Source organism: Haliaeetus albicilla, chromosome 21 (genome assembly GCF_947461875.1).
Source record: "Haliaeetus albicilla chromosome 21, bHalAlb1.1, whole genome shotgun sequence".
Taxonomy (NCBI): Eukaryota; Metazoa; Chordata; class Aves; order Accipitriformes; family Accipitridae; genus Haliaeetus; species Haliaeetus albicilla.
In genome coordinates, this window is record NC_091503.1 from 12,432,140 (window position 1) to 12,452,812 (window position 20,673).

Here is a 20,673-nt window from a genome sequence, read left to right on the forward strand (position 1 = left end):
ATACTTTGCTTTAAAAAGCACTGTAGAAGAGAATGCTGTCCAGTACATATGCACTTGCATTTTGGCTTTTTGTTATTCTTATTTCCAGTCTGCATGGCATTGTTAAGTAGTATGCTCAGTTTCCTAAGGACAGAAAAGAATGGTCAAAATAATTGATAGGAAATTCCAAGGTTGTGGGTGATAGGAGTAAGATAACTGTAAAAATTTTTTCAGAATAGAAGCATTGGTGGGGAAAACTAAGATAGTAAATGGGATAACTTGGATGCTTTATATTTAAAGAGCACCTTCTCTTAGGTGATAAGCATAAAAAGTTCTTCGCATGTAGGAAATTACCCACGTATCTGGAAGGAGGGCTGAGCCTTGTTACTGACAAGCTTATATCTCATTACCTGAAGTTAAGATAATTCAAGCACCTAATCTTGGTTTTGTAAACTGAATCTTTAACTACAGAAGGAATTTAATTCCTTTTAATAAAAGTTCTAAAGAAAAAAGTTGTGGCTGTTCCTGGGGACAAATTTAAATACAGAACACCAGGACAGGAGGTTTACTTACCTCTGTGCTTCTGCAGTAGCTTTTTGGTACCTTTTGGTTAATACTGACTAATTCTTCAGAGTTCCTCAATAGCACATATTAAAGCCAAAGGGGTCAGTTAAGACCAGCTGCTTTCAACACTTCTTTCTGGTTTTGTATCTAATACACTTCAGGTGCTATAGCACTGTACTAATCCAATACTAACAGCACCTGTCTGTGTGGGTTCCAGAAGTTGCTTTTAGGTATGTTACCAAGCAATTATCTACATTAGACATAGTGTCTCTCTATTAGTAGCTTTTCATTCAGTGAAAGAATTACTGTTGTACCACTAGCAGGATGTAATATCCAGCTGGCACTCTGGATTGGGTGTATTCCAGATATGCTAGAGGAAGATGCTGCTCTAGTGTAAATTACTTAATGCTGTTGATCATAACTGATGGCAGATATTAACCAGATTAGCGATAGCTTTTAACTTCAGGAAAAAGCATTTTTGCTATGGCAGTTTACTTCTAATTGCTCCCAAATTAAAGGACTTTTAAAAATATAAATTAATGAATTTGATCAGCTTTGATGTACTTAAGTACATCATTTTGGAAGTGGTAAAGGTGAAAAATCTTTGTTCTAGGGAATATTTTCATTTAAAATAGACATGCTCTTTAGTAGCAGGAGTTTTGCCTTCTGAACTAGAACATCAGAAGACCTCACTTTGTAATACTGGCATTGGAAAGAGTTACAATGAATTTTCATAAGTTTCAGTGTTAATGGCAACTGGAGAAGGACTTGCTATTGAGTAATCTCAATATTGCCCACTGAAGTCTAGTGTATTACATAACTGAAACAGTCCCCTTTCTACTCCTGTTTCTTTAAAATAATTTAATGTAGCTAAGTGATGATAGTAAGTACAGTGCATTTGTCCTCCCTGGTAATTTTTTTTATGTTATTTTCAGAGCTATTTTCTGTGTGTGAAAGATTTAAAGAAATAAAAAAGGCTGTAAATTACTCTGGAAAAGAACTTAGTATTGGTAAATTTCTGTATGTAGTTCTTTCAAACAGAGCTTTAAACCATCTTACACCTGGGTTTGATGTGAGGATTTACACCAAGGTGTTTCTCTAGCAAAACTAAATTATGATGATTTGTTGTACCTTTGGTCTGTAAATTACCTTACTCAGACTGGAACAATAGAGTTTCTTGTTGATACCAAAAGGTATAAAGACTGATGGTGAACAAATATAGTCTTTAAAATGTCAGCTACTCATTTTTCACATTAACCTTTTTCTCAGCTCCCAAAGGAACTGTCTACTGAAGCATTTGACAAGACTATTTTAAGAGCACTAAATCAGGGTTTTCAGAAGAGGGAAGAGCGAAGGCACGCTGATCTTGAGCCCGTAATCAGGTAAATATTTTAGCGAATAACCTGAAATGCATCACCTGAAAAGTGATTGGAGTCAAACTAGATGACTGTTGGGGACAATGGAAATTCTGCTGCCTAAACACAATTGGTGAAGAAAATGGGAAGGCAGTAATGAAATAGATATTCTTGACTCTTATTCTTTTTTCTTTAAATTGAGACTCTTATTAAACTTTAATAGATTACTTCTTTAGAAGTAATCATACAACTACAAAAATATTTGTCCTGAGTAGCAGTATATAGCAATGATTGGCACTTCTGTGAGGGTCTTACCTCCATTATCCAAGGGTATATTTAGAAATACTAGAAACAGTAACTCTGAACATATGTTCTGATTTTATGACAGGTTAGAGTGAGAGAGAATAGAAATTGGAAAGAATAAACAGTAATAGTGAAGCATGTATGTAAAATTAAATGTAGCTCACACACTTGTAAGAAAATGGCCCATACCTCATAACCTACTATTTAGTGATGAGAGTGCTTGCTGGGATGTGGGACATGTTGGTCAAATCCTGTAACTCAGAACAGCAACATGAATTTGGGTGTGCCTCCCTGTTCTTTTTGTTTGCTACAGATGTCTTGTTACATTTGTTCTTTTCTGTCAAGGTTGTTCAACCTTGTTCAAAACAATTTAAAATAGTTATCAGGTTAGGCAGCATCTCTTGAGTTAGGGTACTTGCTGAATCAGGCACTGCTTTTCAAGCTCCTACTCAGAATGTACTGCGGGTCCAAGCATATCAGACCTTTGGGTTTTGTCTTAATAACTTAGCTTAAGAAGATAGGGAGCCACTGTGTGTTTCAACCTCCCCCTTCCCGATATTCTTTTATTTTGATCTGTAATATTATTTGTCTGTCTTTATTGGCTTGATTGTCAAGCCAAAATCTAAATCTGTGCAAACAATTTTGGCTAATAAACATTCTGGTTTTAAATGAGCAAACTTGTTACATAGAGGTTGACTGAAGAGAATGTATTGTAATACAGAAAGGTTGTGAAGCCTCACTGCACAGTAATTACAAACCCAAGAGATTCAGTTTGAGGATAACCTCTGAACATATCCAACCATGTTGTAGTATGGAACTACAATTACAATTTGCAAATTATGTTGTGACTATACTGGAATGCTATGTGAATAATCTCGTGATAATAGCATTACTGTATACAAATTTTGTTTTCTTACAGTGTCAAGTTTAGCAGATATATATATACACTTATTTGGGGGTCTTAAGTTGTGCCAATTGCCAAAAATTGCTCTCCTGCTCACATCCTCAAAAAAAGTAGAACTGGGTAGTGCTTCCTGGCAAGCAGTAACAGAAAACTTGGTGTGAGATGTAAAACCCATTCATTCTTGGCCTATTTTCTTATCTGAAGCTAATAGAATTTGTCACTGACCTCTTGGGAACAGACTCAGAGCAGTGTGGAGCAATATTGAGAATCCCACTCTTTGCTCTTGGAGATAATTATGAAACTCAAATACTGACATTATTGGTGAATTCAACTTTGTAGTTAACCAAATAAGTGTATTTAAGGAAAAGATGCATTGTTTTGGGAAATTAAAAGCCCTCTCAGTTAGAAAAAAAAAAAAGTTGAAAAATAAGGGCCAGTGCTTTTTGACTCAGTTCAAACTCCTCTTTGATAAAATGTTACAGGTGGCTAAAATGTTTGAATTGAGATGGCTGAAAAGCACTTACTTTTAAATTAAAAAAATTCATCATACCAATTTCTTATATTGGCTGTACTCCGACCTTACACTAGCACTGAACAGCAAAACTCCAAAGTAGCATTTAACGTTGTTTATGCTGAACATGCAATTTGAAGTGTTTGGACTTGTTAAGAACTGCCTAATTTGCTGTTAAATGGTACTGTAGTAAATTTTTGTATTCTTCCTATGCAATATTGCTTACAGTTTAACAAACTCTCACTTAATTTTCAGGCAGCTATTTTCAAATACATCGCAAGCTTTTCTTCAGAATCAGAGAGTATACAACTTCTTCCAATCAATTTCATCAGAATCTTTGCACACTCACAGTAAGAAATATCCTAATACTGTTTTATATAACAAAAAGTCTATAAAAAGCTATTCTTCCTGTTGTGCCTAATTACAGTTTTACAATTATGTATTCATGTTACATTGTATTCCACTGGTCGTATTTGAACTCCCTGCCAACGAGTAGTGGCTTCAGCAGATTCTCGTGCTTTTAACAGTGGGAACGTGCTATGTAGCATCAGCTTGTGTTCCTTTCTTTCTTTCTTCTCCCCTGTACCATCATGCTATTAAAATAGGTAATTAATGAATTGAGTATGTGCAACAGTGTGGGACTTTTTCCTTTTAAGAAATCTTAAACTTTGGAACAAAAAGCTTGAGCTGACCCAAAAAATCACATCTGTTTTTTACTTGGTTTCTTTTGTAGATGAAGTGTTTGTCTTGATATTTAAACTAAGATTCATTTTGGGTACATAGTACATAAATGGTGGGATGGCCCTAATTTCAGAACATACAGAAACTCGTTCAGAGGATTTGCGTTGCAGAGATTTCCTTGGTGGACCTCTTATCTACTTGTGTATTACAAATCGTGAGACCTAAGCTTAGCTTCTCTGTGTGGATGCCTTAGGATGTGATCTTTGTTTCTGTTGAATCTTTTCTTCTTTCAGTGCATGTTTACACCATGACAGTTAAGGCACTGACTGTGAGGCCACTGCTTCAGAAGTTGCAGAAGATCTTAGTAAGGAATTGAATAAGTTGGAGTTTTCAAACAGACTGCTCATATGCGCTTGGAAGAAAATAGAGGAATGACGGCTGACTTTAATTTGAAATGTTGCATGTGATCTGTGCCAAATGTAGTCTTTCCATGATGAGATGGAGGCATTGTGATTAGGGTAGAAGCTGGAGGTCATTTTATGACACTTTTTTTTTCTTTTTTTTAGTAACACTGAGGACATTCTTGCATGGCAGTTTTGTGAAAATGTTAAGTTAATGAGGTCCAGGATAGTTGTGAAACTGGCTGGAATTTACTGCTGTGAAAATTCTGACAACTCTCTTGTACTGAAAGGCTGCATGGGGAGGAAAGAGTTCCCAAAGTCCAGAAAGATTCATGTTAATGACAGGCACACTGCACAGGCTATGCATATTATAGTCTGTAGACTACATCTAGGTGGGAAAGACTTGCAAATGCATTGTTTTACATGATTATAGTTTGAAATGGTCTGAAAAAGAACCAGTGCCGGGTTCCATCATGATAGACTTGACTGCGTTAGTGCAGGGCAGAAATGATCTGCAGGGTATGTAAATCAGAAGGGTAGAATGGAAAGATGTCAATTCTGAAGGAAGTCTTACAGATTATAATGTGATCGTAAAGGGGAGGTAATTTTTATAAATAAATAAATAATTGGGTACATGAAAGTTCATCGTGATTTGTCAGATCTAGAATGCATGACAGATAGGATGGGGAACTTAATTGTTTAACAGAGAGGAGGAAAAATTCCAGTGGAGGATGACTTAAGTCTTCAAATACCAAAGAGTCATAATGTAAAGAGGATGATCTACTCTCTCTGATGGTTAAGACAGAAAGCACTGGGCTTAATTTGCTATGAGGAAGATTAGGACCAGGGGCAGGCAAGAACCTGGTGATTACCAGACAAGTCTAAAGCGGTGAGGCAGGTCTGAGGTCAAGGCAGAAAAACAAGTTACTAGGTCACGGTTAAGAACAGGATCAGTGAGGTATGTGGCCAGGCACAGGCATGGCTGCCGTGCACCCCAGGCAAGGGCCTGAGCAATGAGCTTCAAATGCTGCTCCCAAGCCAAAGGATGGAGGCCCTGGATGAGGCCTCTTCCAGTTATTTTCCCAGCAGTCTCACCCAAAATTGCAAAACTGCGCTGTATCAGATTGGATCTTGAGCACAGTCAGGTGAAGCCGTTGGGAGGGCAGGGGAAGAGGTTGCAAATCCCATTGGTGTGGTTCAGGGCTCTGACACTGAGTTAGATCTTAAGAAAAAGTTTGGTGAAGACAAATAGTGCGATAAATTTAAGCATAGTTGTTTTTCTTCTGAGAAGGGGGACTGGGTGACTTGTCTGGAGTAGCTCACAGTCACGTTTCCTATGGTGCAGGCTAATAGAAGCTGTACTAAGACAAAAGTACTCATCCTGCTTATTGCCACAATTACCACAGTTAAGTGGCTCGAGGTTTTTCTATTGGTGGCCTCTGTGTTTTTCTAGGTTTCCTGTTTGGGATTCCTGGAATACTGCTAATGCTTGCAATTGCAAGTTAGCCTGTGGTAGCATATTTTGAATGTGGTGACAGTGTTGGGGGAGGAAGCATATCTTTAAGAAAAATCTCATCACAGTTCTCAAATAGGATGTGCAGAATTAATTGGCAGACAAAGGATTTGTAGCTTAAATTTTTCTTCAGTCGCTATTTAGAGTTGGGGATAAAAATATCTCTTCACAGAAATACAAAAATATTCACTCTTTCTGAAGAATATGGTTTTAGTAAAACCTATGTGGAAATAAATTCTATGTTCAGTGAAGGGTCTTTATACCCTAAATAATAGTTGGGTTCTCACACTGAATAATATATTCAGTAAGTGTAATTATGCCGCCATGGTTCCATTAAGGAGGAAATCAATTATCTCCCTCCTGGTTCATAACATCAGTTGTTTTACACTTTCAGGTTGCAGTAGACTCTTGATTCCAACAGACTTTATTAGAGCATCATCTCTGGAGACTTAGTATCTTCAATGCAGACAATATTCAGAAGGATCTTCTTATCAATGTTTCAAACTCCTAAGCAACAGCTTTCAGATGCTTTTACCTGCACTAACTTGGAACTTTTTGAGAGGGAAAGAGTAGACTCCTAGAGTTAGATTCATTACCAAACTACTAAGTCCTTTTTCAGAGCATGGCAGTGGTATTTTTGCAACAAAACTGTTAATATTGCCACTTCTTTTTCCATCCCATCTGGCATAAGAAGAAAAAATTGTGTGTGAAGACTGTATTAAGGGCACTAGAAGACTTTAGCCCAAATTAAGTCTCTTTTGACAGGGAAATGATTTGACAATGGAGGAGTGTAACTTGTTGCAGAAGAATTTGAATAACTATCATTGGTCTCCTCCCATTTCCTGCTGTAACACAAAAGGTTTATAAAAAAAACCTGAAGTGCAGGATAATAGGAATGTTTCTAATACTATAATCACAATCCCAACCTTTTGAAATTGCACCATAGCTTTAAAATTGTTTTGCACGCTCTTTTCTTCAAAAGTATCTCCATAGAGCCTTTACTCTTGGAGATGGCCTGCTTTGAAGGAGACAATGTTCAAATTATTGCCACATGCAAACGAGTAAGTTCAGTCTTCCATTTCCCTAGCTTCCAGTTTAGTGCAAGCATTCAGGAACTGTCTAGTTTTTCGAGATCTATAAAGTTACTACGTGAACTTTATTCTCTGCAGGTAACTTACAACCCTCTTTGAAGACGGTTAAGGCACCAGAACACTTCAAGGAGGACAGTTCAGAAGCTTCAAGTCAGGAGGAAGGTAGTTGTTTACTCAAAGGTGGTTCTTTTCTGAGAAATTTTGCCACACTCAGTTCTGGAAATCATATAGTTGACTGATTTCTTCATTGGTACAAAGCCAAGAGATTTGAATGAAATCTGCTATGTAAATGAAGAATTTTTATATACTTTCAGCAGTTTCCTTTGGAGGTTGCTATGTAATTCAAGGAGTGGGAGTGTTCATAGACAGCTTGAAGGCAGAAGTTCACAGCTGTGTTGAGCAACCAGGAAGATATACTTTACAATTTACTTGAGCCAAGATTGTTTTTAGCTTTTCGTGTCTTTACCCATTCTTTAGTTACCAGGGTTTGAAGTTGAGTGCAGCACTTCAAGAGTTGCAGACTGTTTTGCATTAAATGTGACAAATTTGTCTAGCTTTTAGTTTTACACAGAAAGGATGTTCAAGTTTTCTTATTCTTAACCTATGCTGCTTTTGTACTCTGGATTGTTAATAAGGACTGTTTGGGACTATAGGGAGTATTAATTACAGTCTGAAAGCTGGTGTTTCCCAAATACCTCAAAAACAGTTCACATGTGGAAGCAACGGCCTAGTGGCTGGTCAGTAATTTCATTCTGAAAGGAATGGCAAGCCAGTTTTGTGTTGTTTTCAGTAGCAAACAAGTGTAAGCTTGTGGTAGGTGGAAAGGATGAGAAATGGGACTGATAGGTGAACATGGACCACTGAACACTTACACTAGCTTTCACAGAATGACACCACTCTTATTAGTTATTAATGTGTAACAGTATAAGAAGCTTGCGGTTGACCTGATGTGCAATCATTAATCCACATATGCAGTTCAGACAGCTTTTTCTTATTTTAAAAAAATCATTACCATATTCTTTAGAGTTCAGAACGCACCAAGTAAATTTACAATATATTTGGAAATTGCTCAAATAGTGGTTTATATACTGTCCTTAAAAAAAAAAATAAATCTGTTCACCTAATGAAACTACAAATGCATTTCAGAACACTTTTTGTGCCATTTTAGTGAAGTGCTACTAGAAGTTTAAAAATTGTGATTTTTTTTTTCCTTTTTAACTTTTTTTTTTCCAAATCATAATTTGGACTTATGTAGCATTGAGAGGAATTCAGGCAAAATGATAGCTACCAAGAAGGCTAAGATCATCAACAGCTGGAATTAAGAAAAGTTGCTTTTGTTAAAATTTAATGGTTGCCTTAAAGAAAAGGGTAGACTATGTCTCTAAAGTTCTTGTTTCTTGTTTGAGGCAGTATTTCTTTTTATGTCAAATGTAATTTGTAAAGTTTTACTTACATAGTGAATTTTGAGGTTCAGTGCAATACTTCTGTGTAAGACTCGTCTTCATTCACTATTCAGAATGTGTGACATAGTTTTGAGATGAATTTTAGCAGTTCAGAAAAAATTACAAAATTCTGTACTTTTCTGAGTCCTTTCTTCTCTCTCCATCCTTTCATACTGGGTGATACTCAGTCGTGCATTTAGTCCTTATGCTTAAATATAGAGGTGAGCAAGCATAAACGGTTGTTATGGTTCCTATTTTTCTGTTTCATTCTTCTGTGAAATGGAAGGTGAAGAGTCTTGATTATACTGTCTGTACAAACTGATCTGTCCTCTATGCAACACCTGTTAATTTCAGCACTGTAAATTAAGCCTAGCCTATTTATTGGAGATGTCTTCTGCTAAGAGTCCGGTAGTGATGGAAAGGTGAATTTGTTGGATTGATCTAAAAGAGGAAATAGGAATTGCTATTGAAATTATGCTTTAATTTTTTTTCCAGATGTAATGCAACACACAACAGTTCACAAGAAACATAATGGAAAAAGTCCTGTTGCCAAGTAGGTACTAGGATGTAATGTGACCGTGATACATTTCTGAATTTCATTTGTTAGTGCTTTGAGAGTGTGTGTTTCCTTCTAGATTAAAGCTTGTTTGTGGGGTTTTTGTTTGGTTGGGGTGGGGTGTTCTTTTTTTATTTTTTGTTGTTTGGAGGGATGTTACTAACTTAATCCGTATTAGAAGAATATTTCAAAAGATGCTATTTCTAAGTCTGTAGCTCTAGGTCATTTGGAACTCTCTTCTTTCCCAAATTTTGTGAATCTTCACTACTTGAGTTGATGTTTTGATTTGTGTTTATAAGCTGAGTAACATAAATTTGTATTCCATGTATTTTTTCCCATGTGCACACACCACCATGCTTATACTGAAAATTTCCAGTGCTGTTGATTTTAAGCTTTTCTTCAGTAGCTTCAGAGATTACCTTATAGGAGAAGGTAGTCCATTTTTTAGCTTGCTTAGCAGCAAAAGCATGTATGCATTGCTGTTCTATGTCCATTGTAAGTGGAAGCACTTTTTAACCATATTACAGTAGTTTATATACTGTTATGAAGTTCAGCAAGGCCAAGTGCAAGGTCCTGCACGTGGGTCAGGGCAATCCCAAGCACAGATACAGGCTGGGCGATGAGTGGATTGAGAGCAGCCCTGCGGAGGAGGACTTGGGGGTATTAGTGGATGAAAAACTGAGTATGAGCCAGCAATGTGCGCTCACAACCCAGAAAGCCAATCGCATTGTGGGCTGCATCAAAAGAAGCGCGGCGAGCAGGTCGAGGGAGGTGATTCTGCCCCTCTACTCTGCTCTGGTGAGACCCCACCTGGAGTGCTGCGTTCAGCTCTGGGCCCCCCAGCATAAGAAGGACGTGGACCTGTCGGAGCGGCCACAAAGATGATTAGAGGGCTGGAGCACCTCTCCTATGAAGACAGGCTGAGAGAGTTGGGGTTGTTCAGCCTGGAGAAGAGAAGGCTCCAGGGAGACCTTATGGCAGCCCTCTATTCCCAGAGAGGGACTTTTTACAAGGGCATGTAGTGATAGGACAACGGGTAATGGCTTTAAACTGAAAGAGGGTAGATTCAGATTAGATGTAAGGAAGAAGTTCCTCACTGTGAGGGTGGTGAGGCACTGGAACAGGTTGCCCAGAGGGGCTGTGGCTGCCCCATCCCTGGCAGTGTTCAAGGCCAGGTTGGATGGGGCTTTGAGCAGCCTGGTCTAGTGGAAGGTGTCCCTGCCCATGGCAGGGGGTTGGAACTAGGTGATCTTTAAGGTCCCTTCCAACCCAAACCATTCCATGTTTCTATGATAACGCTTTCAGATACATGAACTATGTAATATGGATTCACCCATTAATGTATTTTGACCAGAAACTTCAGGTATGTTTGCACATAGTTGTGCAGTTCTTCAACTATATTAAGAGAAAAAATGGATACAAAATTTATTGTGGTTTATAGTTTTGTTCTCTGTTGTTGTATTTCTAAAATATATTTATCTTGGGGGCAGGAGGGTATTATCTGGAATTACAATAATTAGAATATAAACATAGCACAAAACAATGTTGGTTAAGGTTCACATATCTTTAACAGACAAGATTTCTGTCAAATTACCAATTAGACAACTTGGTGGTTTGTTTCTGTTTTATTTTTTAACTCTCCTACCTACTCTTAACTTGCGTTTCTTTAAGAAGAGAATGTCATCTTGACAAAATCTCTAATTATACCAGTCGTATATGAAGTCAGACTAACAAGTAAAGTGGGATGCAAACTTACTAGCATATAGTTACTAATAAAAAAAATCTTATTCATTGTATAATAAAATACACTAAAGCTGACTGTAGTTTAGCATCTATCTTTCAGGTAGGAAAGACAGCGATAGGCCTTTCCACAAACTTCCGTGGTAGAAACTCCTTTTGCTGGCTATTATTTTCTGTTTATTTGAGAGGGGAAAATGTTTGCTACTTGACTGCTAAGAGGTCTGTTGGTCCTCTCCTGTTTGCATTATATGTGTCTGTCTTCTTAAAAACTGTGCCTGCTATTTATGGGTTCTAAAGAAATGGCAGTGAATGAAACCTTTCTCTTTTAAATATTTCTAAAACTGTGTAGAGTCAAGAGGGGTTCATCTCAAATACCGTTGGTACATTTCAGGAAAATTTGTACATTACATCCGTCTACCTTTTGTTTTTATCCAGTATGACAGCCTTACTCTTGGAAAGGTCCAGAAATTTACTGGTAGGGATGAGATCGGATGTATGAAATAAAAAATTCGGTGGTATCACAGCTTACATGAAATGACTGTAAATTTGGCAGCAGATTCACTTAACTCCCTTTGGCAGAAGTTTCTAAAGTGACCTTGCTTATATCTCTGTGGTCAGGGGCTCATGTCGGTATTTTGGGACCCTCTTGGGTTCTCACCATTTTCTTAAACTTTTTTTAATATTCTATTGTACATCTTTTAAATGGTTTGAGCACTTACTTCCAGAGGTATTTGGTAAGTAGCTACTGGAACTTCAGCATGTCTTGGGCTTTGGAGTGAGCTAGATTACAAGCCGTCATGGGAAATGAGTAACATTTCATGTTGCAGTAACCTTCATGAAGCAACTTGCCAACAGCCCTGAATTAAAAGGCACTTTCAATTATCAGCATAAATATTTTAAATATTTTTACAAGAATTTAGAAGTCTTAACTCTTTTGGGGGGGGGGGGTGCATCTGGTCAGTAGTAGGACATGGTTTTGTATGATAGATGAAAAGTTTATAGTTCCATGTGCCCTACTGATTCTGTCAGAACCCTGACTGCTTTTCTGGCAGTCTTTGTTGACCAGTGCTCTCACAGCTAGTTAAATACTGCTTCTGACTGGCTGCTGTGAAGAGAAGCTTCATTAGAAGGCATTGTAAGATCCAAAGCAAATGCCAAATGCAACTCCCCTCCCCAGCACTACTCAAAACTAACAATCTTGGTTTCCAAGCATGACTCAAAACTAGCAATCCTGAAGGTAAAAATATAAAGCAAGATAACTATTTTGAAATTCAAATAAACACAGCCACAGTATGATCTGTAAGTAGCCGTGCACTCCTTTTCTTAAATGTCTCATGAATTCTGAAATAGGGATTACAAAGTAATTCCAGCTTTGTCATTAACGATAAGGAAGAAGGAAGATGAATTCAGAATACGTTTCTATCTGGAAAATTTCCCCACGTCTGGTATGAAAAAGCAAACAAAAAGACTGTGTGCAGAGTATCCATGGAAACTCCTCTCTCAAGTACTGTTTTCTACAAATTCTGTTGTTCTGAATTTTGCGTCAAACTACAGTAGACAAATGAAAAAGGAATTCCAGTTATATTCAGACCATTAGTATAACTTTAGAGCACAAGAACTGTAATGTACATCTTTTAAATCTCTTGAGAATTGCTAGGGTTTTCTGAAAGCGGAATGCTGCAGTTTCCCAACATGATGCAAGAATGTGTATGTTAGTAAGAAAGCCTGCAAGTTTGTTCATATTGGCATAACTTGTGTTTTTTCCTTTCAGCAGCACTAGCAGTGCAAAATGTTCTTCACTGGATAGCCTTAACATACAGCACTCTGAGCAAAATGGGGTAATGGACTGGAGAAGAAAAAGTTGCATTGTCCAGCAGCACCCAGAGCACTGTACAAACCTACTTGACCAGGTGTGTTGCTGTTTTTTCTTTAAAGCGGTATTCTGAGACGCTTGAGAAGACTGTCCACTACACGTGATTAGATTTAGCTTTAAAAAATGAAGAGTCCTGCTAAAATTGTACAAGTAGGTGTTGAAGTTCAAATTGCTACTGACTCATCTTGATTAGAAAAACCCTCATAATTACTTACCACTGTCTTATAAAGTTGCATATTTTGTTTATGAATTTGTAAATAAAATTTCCCAGTAGGATATAAGTAATCAGAAAAGTCTAATGTTCATTTCTAATTAGACACTTTCCTGTTACTGTACATATTGTCATCAGAGAATTTCAGAATGCCTGGGGAATTTCTATGTTATTGCAAGGAACAAACTAGAAGCTGTATTAATAACTGAACCATATTAATGCTACCGTAGGGACAACAGGTTAAGCATATTCTTTCTATCTCTCCTGCATTATCTAAGTAACTTAAGTATTAATCTTTGTTGAAAAAAATTAATAGCTAGATGCATATACACTTTTTGTGAGATTTGTGTCTTTTCAATGGTCAATTGTGATGTGAGTATAGTTGAGAATAATAATTATAAATAAAATAATCCACTGAAATTGGGGGAAGGAAGGTTGCTCACTGCTTACATCTGAAAAACTTTGAATGTTAGCATTGCTTAATATTACTCTTATTCTACATGCAGAATTTGGCTATTGATTATTATATGGGGAATAGCAAGCCAAACAAAAAGAGCTTCCTCATTTCGCAAAGCAGGGTAATGAATTGAGATTTGCTTCTAAAGAGAAATGGTAGACTGCATCAAAGCTTGAAATATTGCAAGCTTGAGGCAAGAAAAAGAATGAATACACTAAAGCAGAGGAACAGCTACTTCCTATTTAAAGCATGTCCAAATGCAGTATATGTGGACAGAGATTATTTCTGAGTTTTCATAAATTTTACTCCTTCGCCAGATATGTTATTTTACTAGCAGCTAGTAATAGTATACTTAAAGAATTATGCAGATGCTACGTTTTTTCTTATGTGCTTCTAGGTTGTATTCTAGAGTTTAATTTAGCAGCAGCCTCCAGTTTAAGGCTGGGTACCTGCTTTGTCACTATGTAAAAATAATTTGCCACATGTATTTCCCACTCCCCAACCATCAAATAATTCCACTTAAATCAATAAATTCTGTAGCCCCTTAAGCCTTGTGATTAGCCTTTTTAGCAGGTATGTGATGAAACACGGTTGTTTTTATCCTCAAGAGGAAAAACAGCATGCAAACAATAATTTGATTGTTTGGAATCTTTGGAATATTTGCAAGTAGTAATTTGCTCAGTGTTCTGCTGATAATGACATAAACGCAAGACGATGCATTATTCTAAAGGCCTGGATGCGCTGTACAAGTAGTTGTTTGTATGCTTATAGCACCTGTGGGCACACTGGTGTTGGACTCAAGGATGTGTCGGTCTAGAAGGGGTTTTTTGCTTGGCTTTCATGATACAAATGCTGTTGTTTGACTGGCATCTTTGTGTTTTCTGTCTAGCATACAGCGGAAAAACGAAGTCTGTCTACAGTAAGCAAGAAGAAAGGAAAGCCACAGCTGGAAAAGTAGGTTTCCAATGTAACCAGTTATCCAGAAACAAAGTGTAATGCATTCACTCTGTTAAACAGAGTCTACAATCAATGAGGTGCTTTGTTTTGCTATTGTGGAAAAAGAGCTGGCATAGTGTGAAGCCAGTCTGCATAAAAATCCTTATTTTATCTTCTGAAAAGAAGTAACTTGAAAAATAGAATGTAATTCTATGCATTCATTTCTCAAAATATCAGTTGTCATTTAGCAAAAAGATGAAGGAGCAGCAGTAGGTTCTTAACCAATACCAAATTGCCTTTTTTCCCCTTTATATTTATTTGAAAGTTAAAAGGTGTAAAGCTGTCCAGAAAACACTGAAAATCAAATAAGGATTGACAGCAACCTTTAACATTACACAGTGGGTGGTAACTTGCTGAGATATTTTATTGAAGATAATTTGCACATCAGAGGGCTTCAGAACTTCCTGTGGGCTACACAATCCTGCACTGTGAGGAAGTGAACACAGTTCCACCCTTATCTAATACTCTGCCTACTTCCAAGTTGACTTTCTGTCATTTTGTTACTCTGTAGCCATATGCTTTTATGCTAGTCTGATGTATGGCTGCATTACACACATCACCTTTCAAAGACAACTTCCGTATCAGCTGTACCATTTCTTTTTTTTTGTGTGTTTTCTTTTTTAGATCTTTATTCGTATTGTTTAGTAACACTGCTTGCAGTTTAGTTCCTGGTATATTGCACTAACAGTCTTTACCTATTTATTATCTACATTTGTTGTTCTGTCTATTAAATACACATTTCTGGCCTGGAGTCACTGCCTTTGTTTACAGTGACGTTATATGTTCATTCGTGGTTGGTTATTTGTGCCCATGCATTTGGAAAAAAAAATATGAAAATTATTTACACAGGGAGAAAGCAAAGAAAACTGACTGCCGGTTGAATAACAGGACTAATGGAGTTAGAGTTGCAACATCACAGCACATCCGTACAGGGACAGCAAAAGGTAAGATGTTTTTTCCCAAACTGTTTGTAAGAAACAGAATTTCCAACTTTGCTGATTTTTTTCATTGTTCTGCTGTAAAGGGGAAATCACAAGTTTGAAATCTGTTTTGGTGCAAGTCAGCACGTTGGCTATCTAGTCTGTGCTTTGACTTGCTGTATAGAACATGCTAGACTCGGTCTTCTGTATGCAGTTGTTTAGAGTGTGTCTCTTTTTATGCGTAACTGGGAAAATACTAGTAAAATGTCCATAGGTTGCCTTATGTGGAGCAGTAGTTACAGAAACAGTTACTGTTGGGCTACTTCCATATGAAATTTAACAGTCTGAGCGTGTGGAGGTCTAGCACCTTGTCATTGGTGTTCTCTTTGCAGCTCACTAGTTCCTTCAGCTGTTGTGGAATCACACATGAGGAACCTGTATAAAAACCCTCTGGTTGCGAACCATTGATGAACTGTAGTATGTAAACAAGTGACCACTGAGGTACAACGCAGTACTGTGTGTGCTGCCCTAACAGGGTTTTCAAGTTTGGGTGATTCAGCATAATCTAGTGTCTAGGCCAAGACTTGTGTACATCAGTTAGTTATAAGACAAAATTATAATTGTGTTCCTTTAGTAAATTGAGTCTCCAAGCTTTATTACAAATTTCTGAAGGGCTGTGTTGCCCATTGACTTTGCCATCTTGATGTTTTCTAAGCTCCCAATATCAGTTGCAGGCTTGCATGTCTTATACTTAGTTCTTAGAACAGAAAGTTGACAAAGAATTTGCTTTTTTCTACGCCACCTAATTGGTGTAAGTGTTGAAAGGACACTTGCAAGGTTTTCCTCTTGCTTCCATTTGGGGTACAGTCTTGATTAAGCTTTCATTCTTCTCACCTTTTGTTACCTTCTACAAACAGTATTTGACTAAAACTGTAAGTAAATTCACAGTTCACAAACTTAGCAAAACCAAGACAATTTTAGAAAGCTATAGCTAAGGGCTGCGCAAGCAGAAAACATATACCACAGGACAGCTTTGCTGCGTATATTTCTGATTACTGTTCATTTTGTCAGGCACCAAGCTTTTACGAACTGACAATAACTTTTAAGAGGTGGTGCAATTTTGTGATGTAGTGCAAAGTTAAATAAGGAGTCCTTTGCCACAGGAGTTCTGTCCGCTCACTACCCGCTACTCTACAGATGTTAAACTGCCTCCCTAATACTGTTGGCTAGTTAAGGCCACTTCAAGAAGAAACTGCAACCCACAGAGGCTGGAAGCAGTTAAGTCCTGCTCAGAGACCTGTACCTGTGCATTTGTGTACAAATACCAAAATGTCTTTTGAGATACCTTGTTGGAGACATAGTCTAAAGAAAACATTTCATGTTGCAGTCAGAATCTCTGCCTAGCTTTATATATCCAGGCTTGGTTTGAAATGCTCTGTTGTGGGTTAGTAACTCTTAACTGCATCATGTTTTCTTCCATTTTTACCTCCCTATTTTTAGCTTTTCTGAGGCATCAGTTAGTTACACTTGTAACTTTGAAGACTTCAAACTTTGTGACTAGCATTTTAGACTCTTGCTTTCAGTGATGTGAGGTTGACACTGCTGCTCCAGGTTATATTAGATATTCAAAACACTTGTTAAAATAATTTGACCAATTACAGGTTTAATCCAGGAAATTATTTCAAGAATTGAAGCATTAAGGCAGCTTTTTGATGACTTATCCCAACCTGTTAAACTTGGACTAGCAATAACAAATGAATTAATAATTTACAAATAAAACAATAATAATTTGTTAGAATGAATAAAATAAATGATAGTATTCTAATTTCTGTCCTGGAGTTTTGCCAACCAAGACTTTGGGGTTGGGGTTTCCTTGAAGCTAGTGTCTGGCATACCTTCTGAGAGAGGGTGCATCTGTCTTGCTCCTTCACCTCTGAGGCTGAACTTGAAAGCCAGAGCATACTAGCTACTTACTTGACTTCACTAATAGGATCTAAACCCACCCTGAAAGCTGGTTTGCAGCAAATGAGTTTCCCGTGAGCCCATTCAGAATTCGGAAAACAATTTTACACTTTTTCAGTTCACCTCTTTTTCTTTAAACAGGTTTTGTTGATACAGTTTGCTTAAAGCCTGTTCTGGAAGAGTTAATTGTGAAAAGGTGTATTATTTTTATGTTGCCCACTGAGTTAGCTAGCTTTCTGCCTTTGCTGGTATGACCAAGGAGTATTGCATATCTTTGAATGGCAATGTTTGATCACTAGCATTTGGTGGAAATTATTATAGTACAGTTTGGTATAAGCATCACAGAATTTATTAAGGATGATCATTCTTTTCACTACTCTGCATAAATATCAATTTTCAGTGTCACCTCCTTTAAGGATTCAGTCACCACAAATTCAGGGACAAGACCAGTCGTGAATGCTGGGAGTGGGAATGCTAGGAATACAGGGGACAGATGCAATTAAGTAGGAACAAACAAAAATCTGAACTAGCCCGAGATGTGAGCAAACCAGAATAACCTCACTTCCATATACTGAGATTAAAAATAAAAATACCAATTTTTATTTTTAGATCTGAATTTGGACGCTGGATCTGGTCATGATACATGTGGAGAAACATCATCTGAAAGTTACAGTTCTCCTTCTAGTCCACGACATGATGGGAGGGAAAGCTTTGATAGTGAAGAAGAAAAAGACAGAGGTTGTATTTATGGAGAGCGTGCATGAATGTCTTTATTCCTAGACCAATCTCTTTCTTGTATAAATTTTAATTCATTTCTCAGTTTTATTAGCTGCTTTTATTTCTGAACTAGCCACAGAACACATTTGGCTTTATGGGTTTCGTGAATTGATGGTTTGAAGGCTTCTGGCAAATAGCAGGGCTGTTTAAATACTGCTGAATTTTAGATTGCTACATACATGTAGTAATTTTCTGACCTCAGTGGCATAGCTCTCTTGAGAAATTTCAGCAGCACAGTAATGGGAAAAACTTTGGCATGAAGGGGACTGGTTTTATATCGAGTTACGTGTGGCATGTCTGAGAGGTCTTCTTCTTTGTATTGATGGTTTAATTTGTCACTCCTTCCAATTTGAATAAGCCGTATTAATGTCTTTCTAGGTAGATGCAAATTCCTAATTCGGACTGTGTCCTACTCTTCACATTTGCAGATATACACAACTCAAAGACACAATAGCTAGTTGGGCAGGTTGATATAGGCAGGTGATGGAAATTGACCTAGCTTGATGTGGATGAATGAAAATAATCGCAAAGTTATTATAATTCAGGAAGATATAACTATCACTTGTTTCGTCAAATTTACAAAGTCTTATATGGGTAAATGAGTCCAGGGCATGACTATATTTTTTCAGATTCGTTGTTCTGACTGACATGCTTTTGTCTCCACAGATACAGACAGCAATTCTGAGGACTCTGGGAATCAAAATACAGCCAGGTTTACAGGCTACAGTGCTGTCAGTTCATCAAATATGAACAAATCATCTGCTCAGATCTCTTCAGTGAATAATGAAAATGGAAGCCTTTCAGAAGATCCTTTGAATGCAAAGTTTCAACATATTTCCTTCATGCCTGCCTTACACTGTGTGATGCACAGCGCTGCCCAAAAGCCTGAAGCAGTTGTCCCGCCACCCATATCTGCAGATGGTAAAACAATGGGAATGCTTGTTACCACGCCTGTTGCTGTCTCGCCAGTGAGAGAGTCTGCAAATTCACCTCCTGGTGGAATGGGCCCAGTGACCTCTGGTGAACCTGAGAAACGCCTTGAGCTGATGGCTTCCCCTTTGCCAGTCCCATCCACTTTCCTTCCACATTCTGTCCAGCCTGCTAGCCCTGCTTTGCATTTGGCAATACATAGATTGAAAATGCCCTCTCCACAGGGATCATCAGAAAGTTGCACAGTTAATGGACCACAGCAGCCGACAGGAAACTTAAGTATTGGATCACCAAATACTGCCTTTATCCCAGTCCACAATCCAGGTAGTTTCCCAGGATCCCCAGTTCCTACTACAGATCCCATCACAAAACCTGCATCCCAGGTGGTAGGACTGAATCAAATGGTGCCTCACATTGAGGGAAACCCAGGAGCAATCCCTCAGCCTACCAATCTAAAGGTAGTTCTTCCAGCAGCTGGTCTCTCCACAGCAGCACCGCCACCTCCACCAGCTTCATATGCTTTGCCAGGCAGTCCTCATGCTACCAGTGTGTTGCCCAACCAGAATACAAATGTGCTAAACACTGTAGCAACTTCCTCACCACCTCAGTCAGCTGGTTTAGGTGTTGGTCAGGTCCAGTCCACTGTTCCTCCTGCAATACCTACCCATACGCCAGGCCCTGCCCCTAGCCCGAGCCCTGCTTTAACACACAGCACTGCACAGAGTGACAGCACATCCTACATAAACGCTGTTGGAAATAATAACACTAACGGGACAATGTTACCTCCGCAGCAGTTGGGATCTGGTCCTTGCGGTTCTTGCGGACGTAGGTGTAGTTGTGGGACCAATGGAAGCCTTCAGATTAATAGCTATTTTTATCATAACCCACTTCATGGACAAGTCTACAGAGTTCCATCTTTCTTCACTCTGCCATCACTTTGCAATGGCAGCTACCTCAATCAAGCACATCAAAGCAATGGAACACAACTTCCTTTCTTCCTGCCTCAGTCTCCATATGCAAATGGGCTTATGCATGACCCAGTGATGGGGAGCCAAGCCAACTATGGTATGCAGCAGATGGCAGGATTTGGGAGGTTCTATCCTGTATATCCAGCACCTAACGTAGTTGCCAACACAAATGGGTCGGGACCCAAGAAGAATGGGAACGTTTCATGTTACAATTGTGGTGTAAGTGGACACTATGCGCAGGACTGTAAGCAGTCATCCATGGAGGCCAGTCAACAAGGTAATCATGATAACTCCCAGCGGACTTGCTTTTGAGTTTAGCAGTTTCTCTTTACCTTTCTGAATGTGCTGTTTCTGGTCTTGCAGAAAGGTGTGCGTGCGTGTGTATGTTTTGTGTAAATGGTTGTGCACTAGTGACCTGCTCTAAAACTGCGAAGCATCTTAATCTCTGCCTGAAAATTTTGTAGAACAGTGCAAGGGAATGGGGTTCACAGTGTGAAGTTGAAAATGCGTGTAATTCGGACCTGGGAAGTCAAACTATA

General features: G+C 38.2%; 1 protein-coding gene across 4 annotated transcripts in view; it reads left to right on the forward strand.

Annotated features, from left to right (window-relative positions):
- ZCCHC2 (zinc finger CCHC-type containing 2) overlaps positions 1-20,673 on the forward strand; it is a 45,305-nt gene that overhangs the window by 22,404 nt on the left and 2,228 nt on the right. Inside the window, exons 5-13 of one of the 4 annotated variants that reach the window (XM_069808955.1) lie at positions 1,813-1,925; positions 3,872-3,966; positions 7,381-7,464; positions 9,240-9,297; positions 12,812-12,950; positions 14,471-14,535; positions 15,427-15,521; positions 18,069-18,197; positions 18,903-20,411. In XM_069808955.1, the coding sequence (XP_069665056.1) occupies positions 1,813-1,925; positions 3,872-3,966; positions 7,381-7,464; positions 9,240-9,297; positions 12,812-12,950; positions 14,471-14,535; positions 15,427-15,521; positions 18,069-18,197; positions 18,903-20,411 (2,287 nt within the window). The remainder of the gene's footprint in view (positions 1-1,812; positions 1,926-3,871; positions 3,967-7,380; positions 7,465-9,239; positions 9,298-12,811; positions 12,951-14,470; positions 14,536-15,426; positions 15,522-18,068; positions 18,198-18,902; positions 20,412-20,673) is intronic. The other 3 variants (XM_069808956.1, XM_069808957.1, XM_069808958.1) reach the window with 3 other exon arrangements.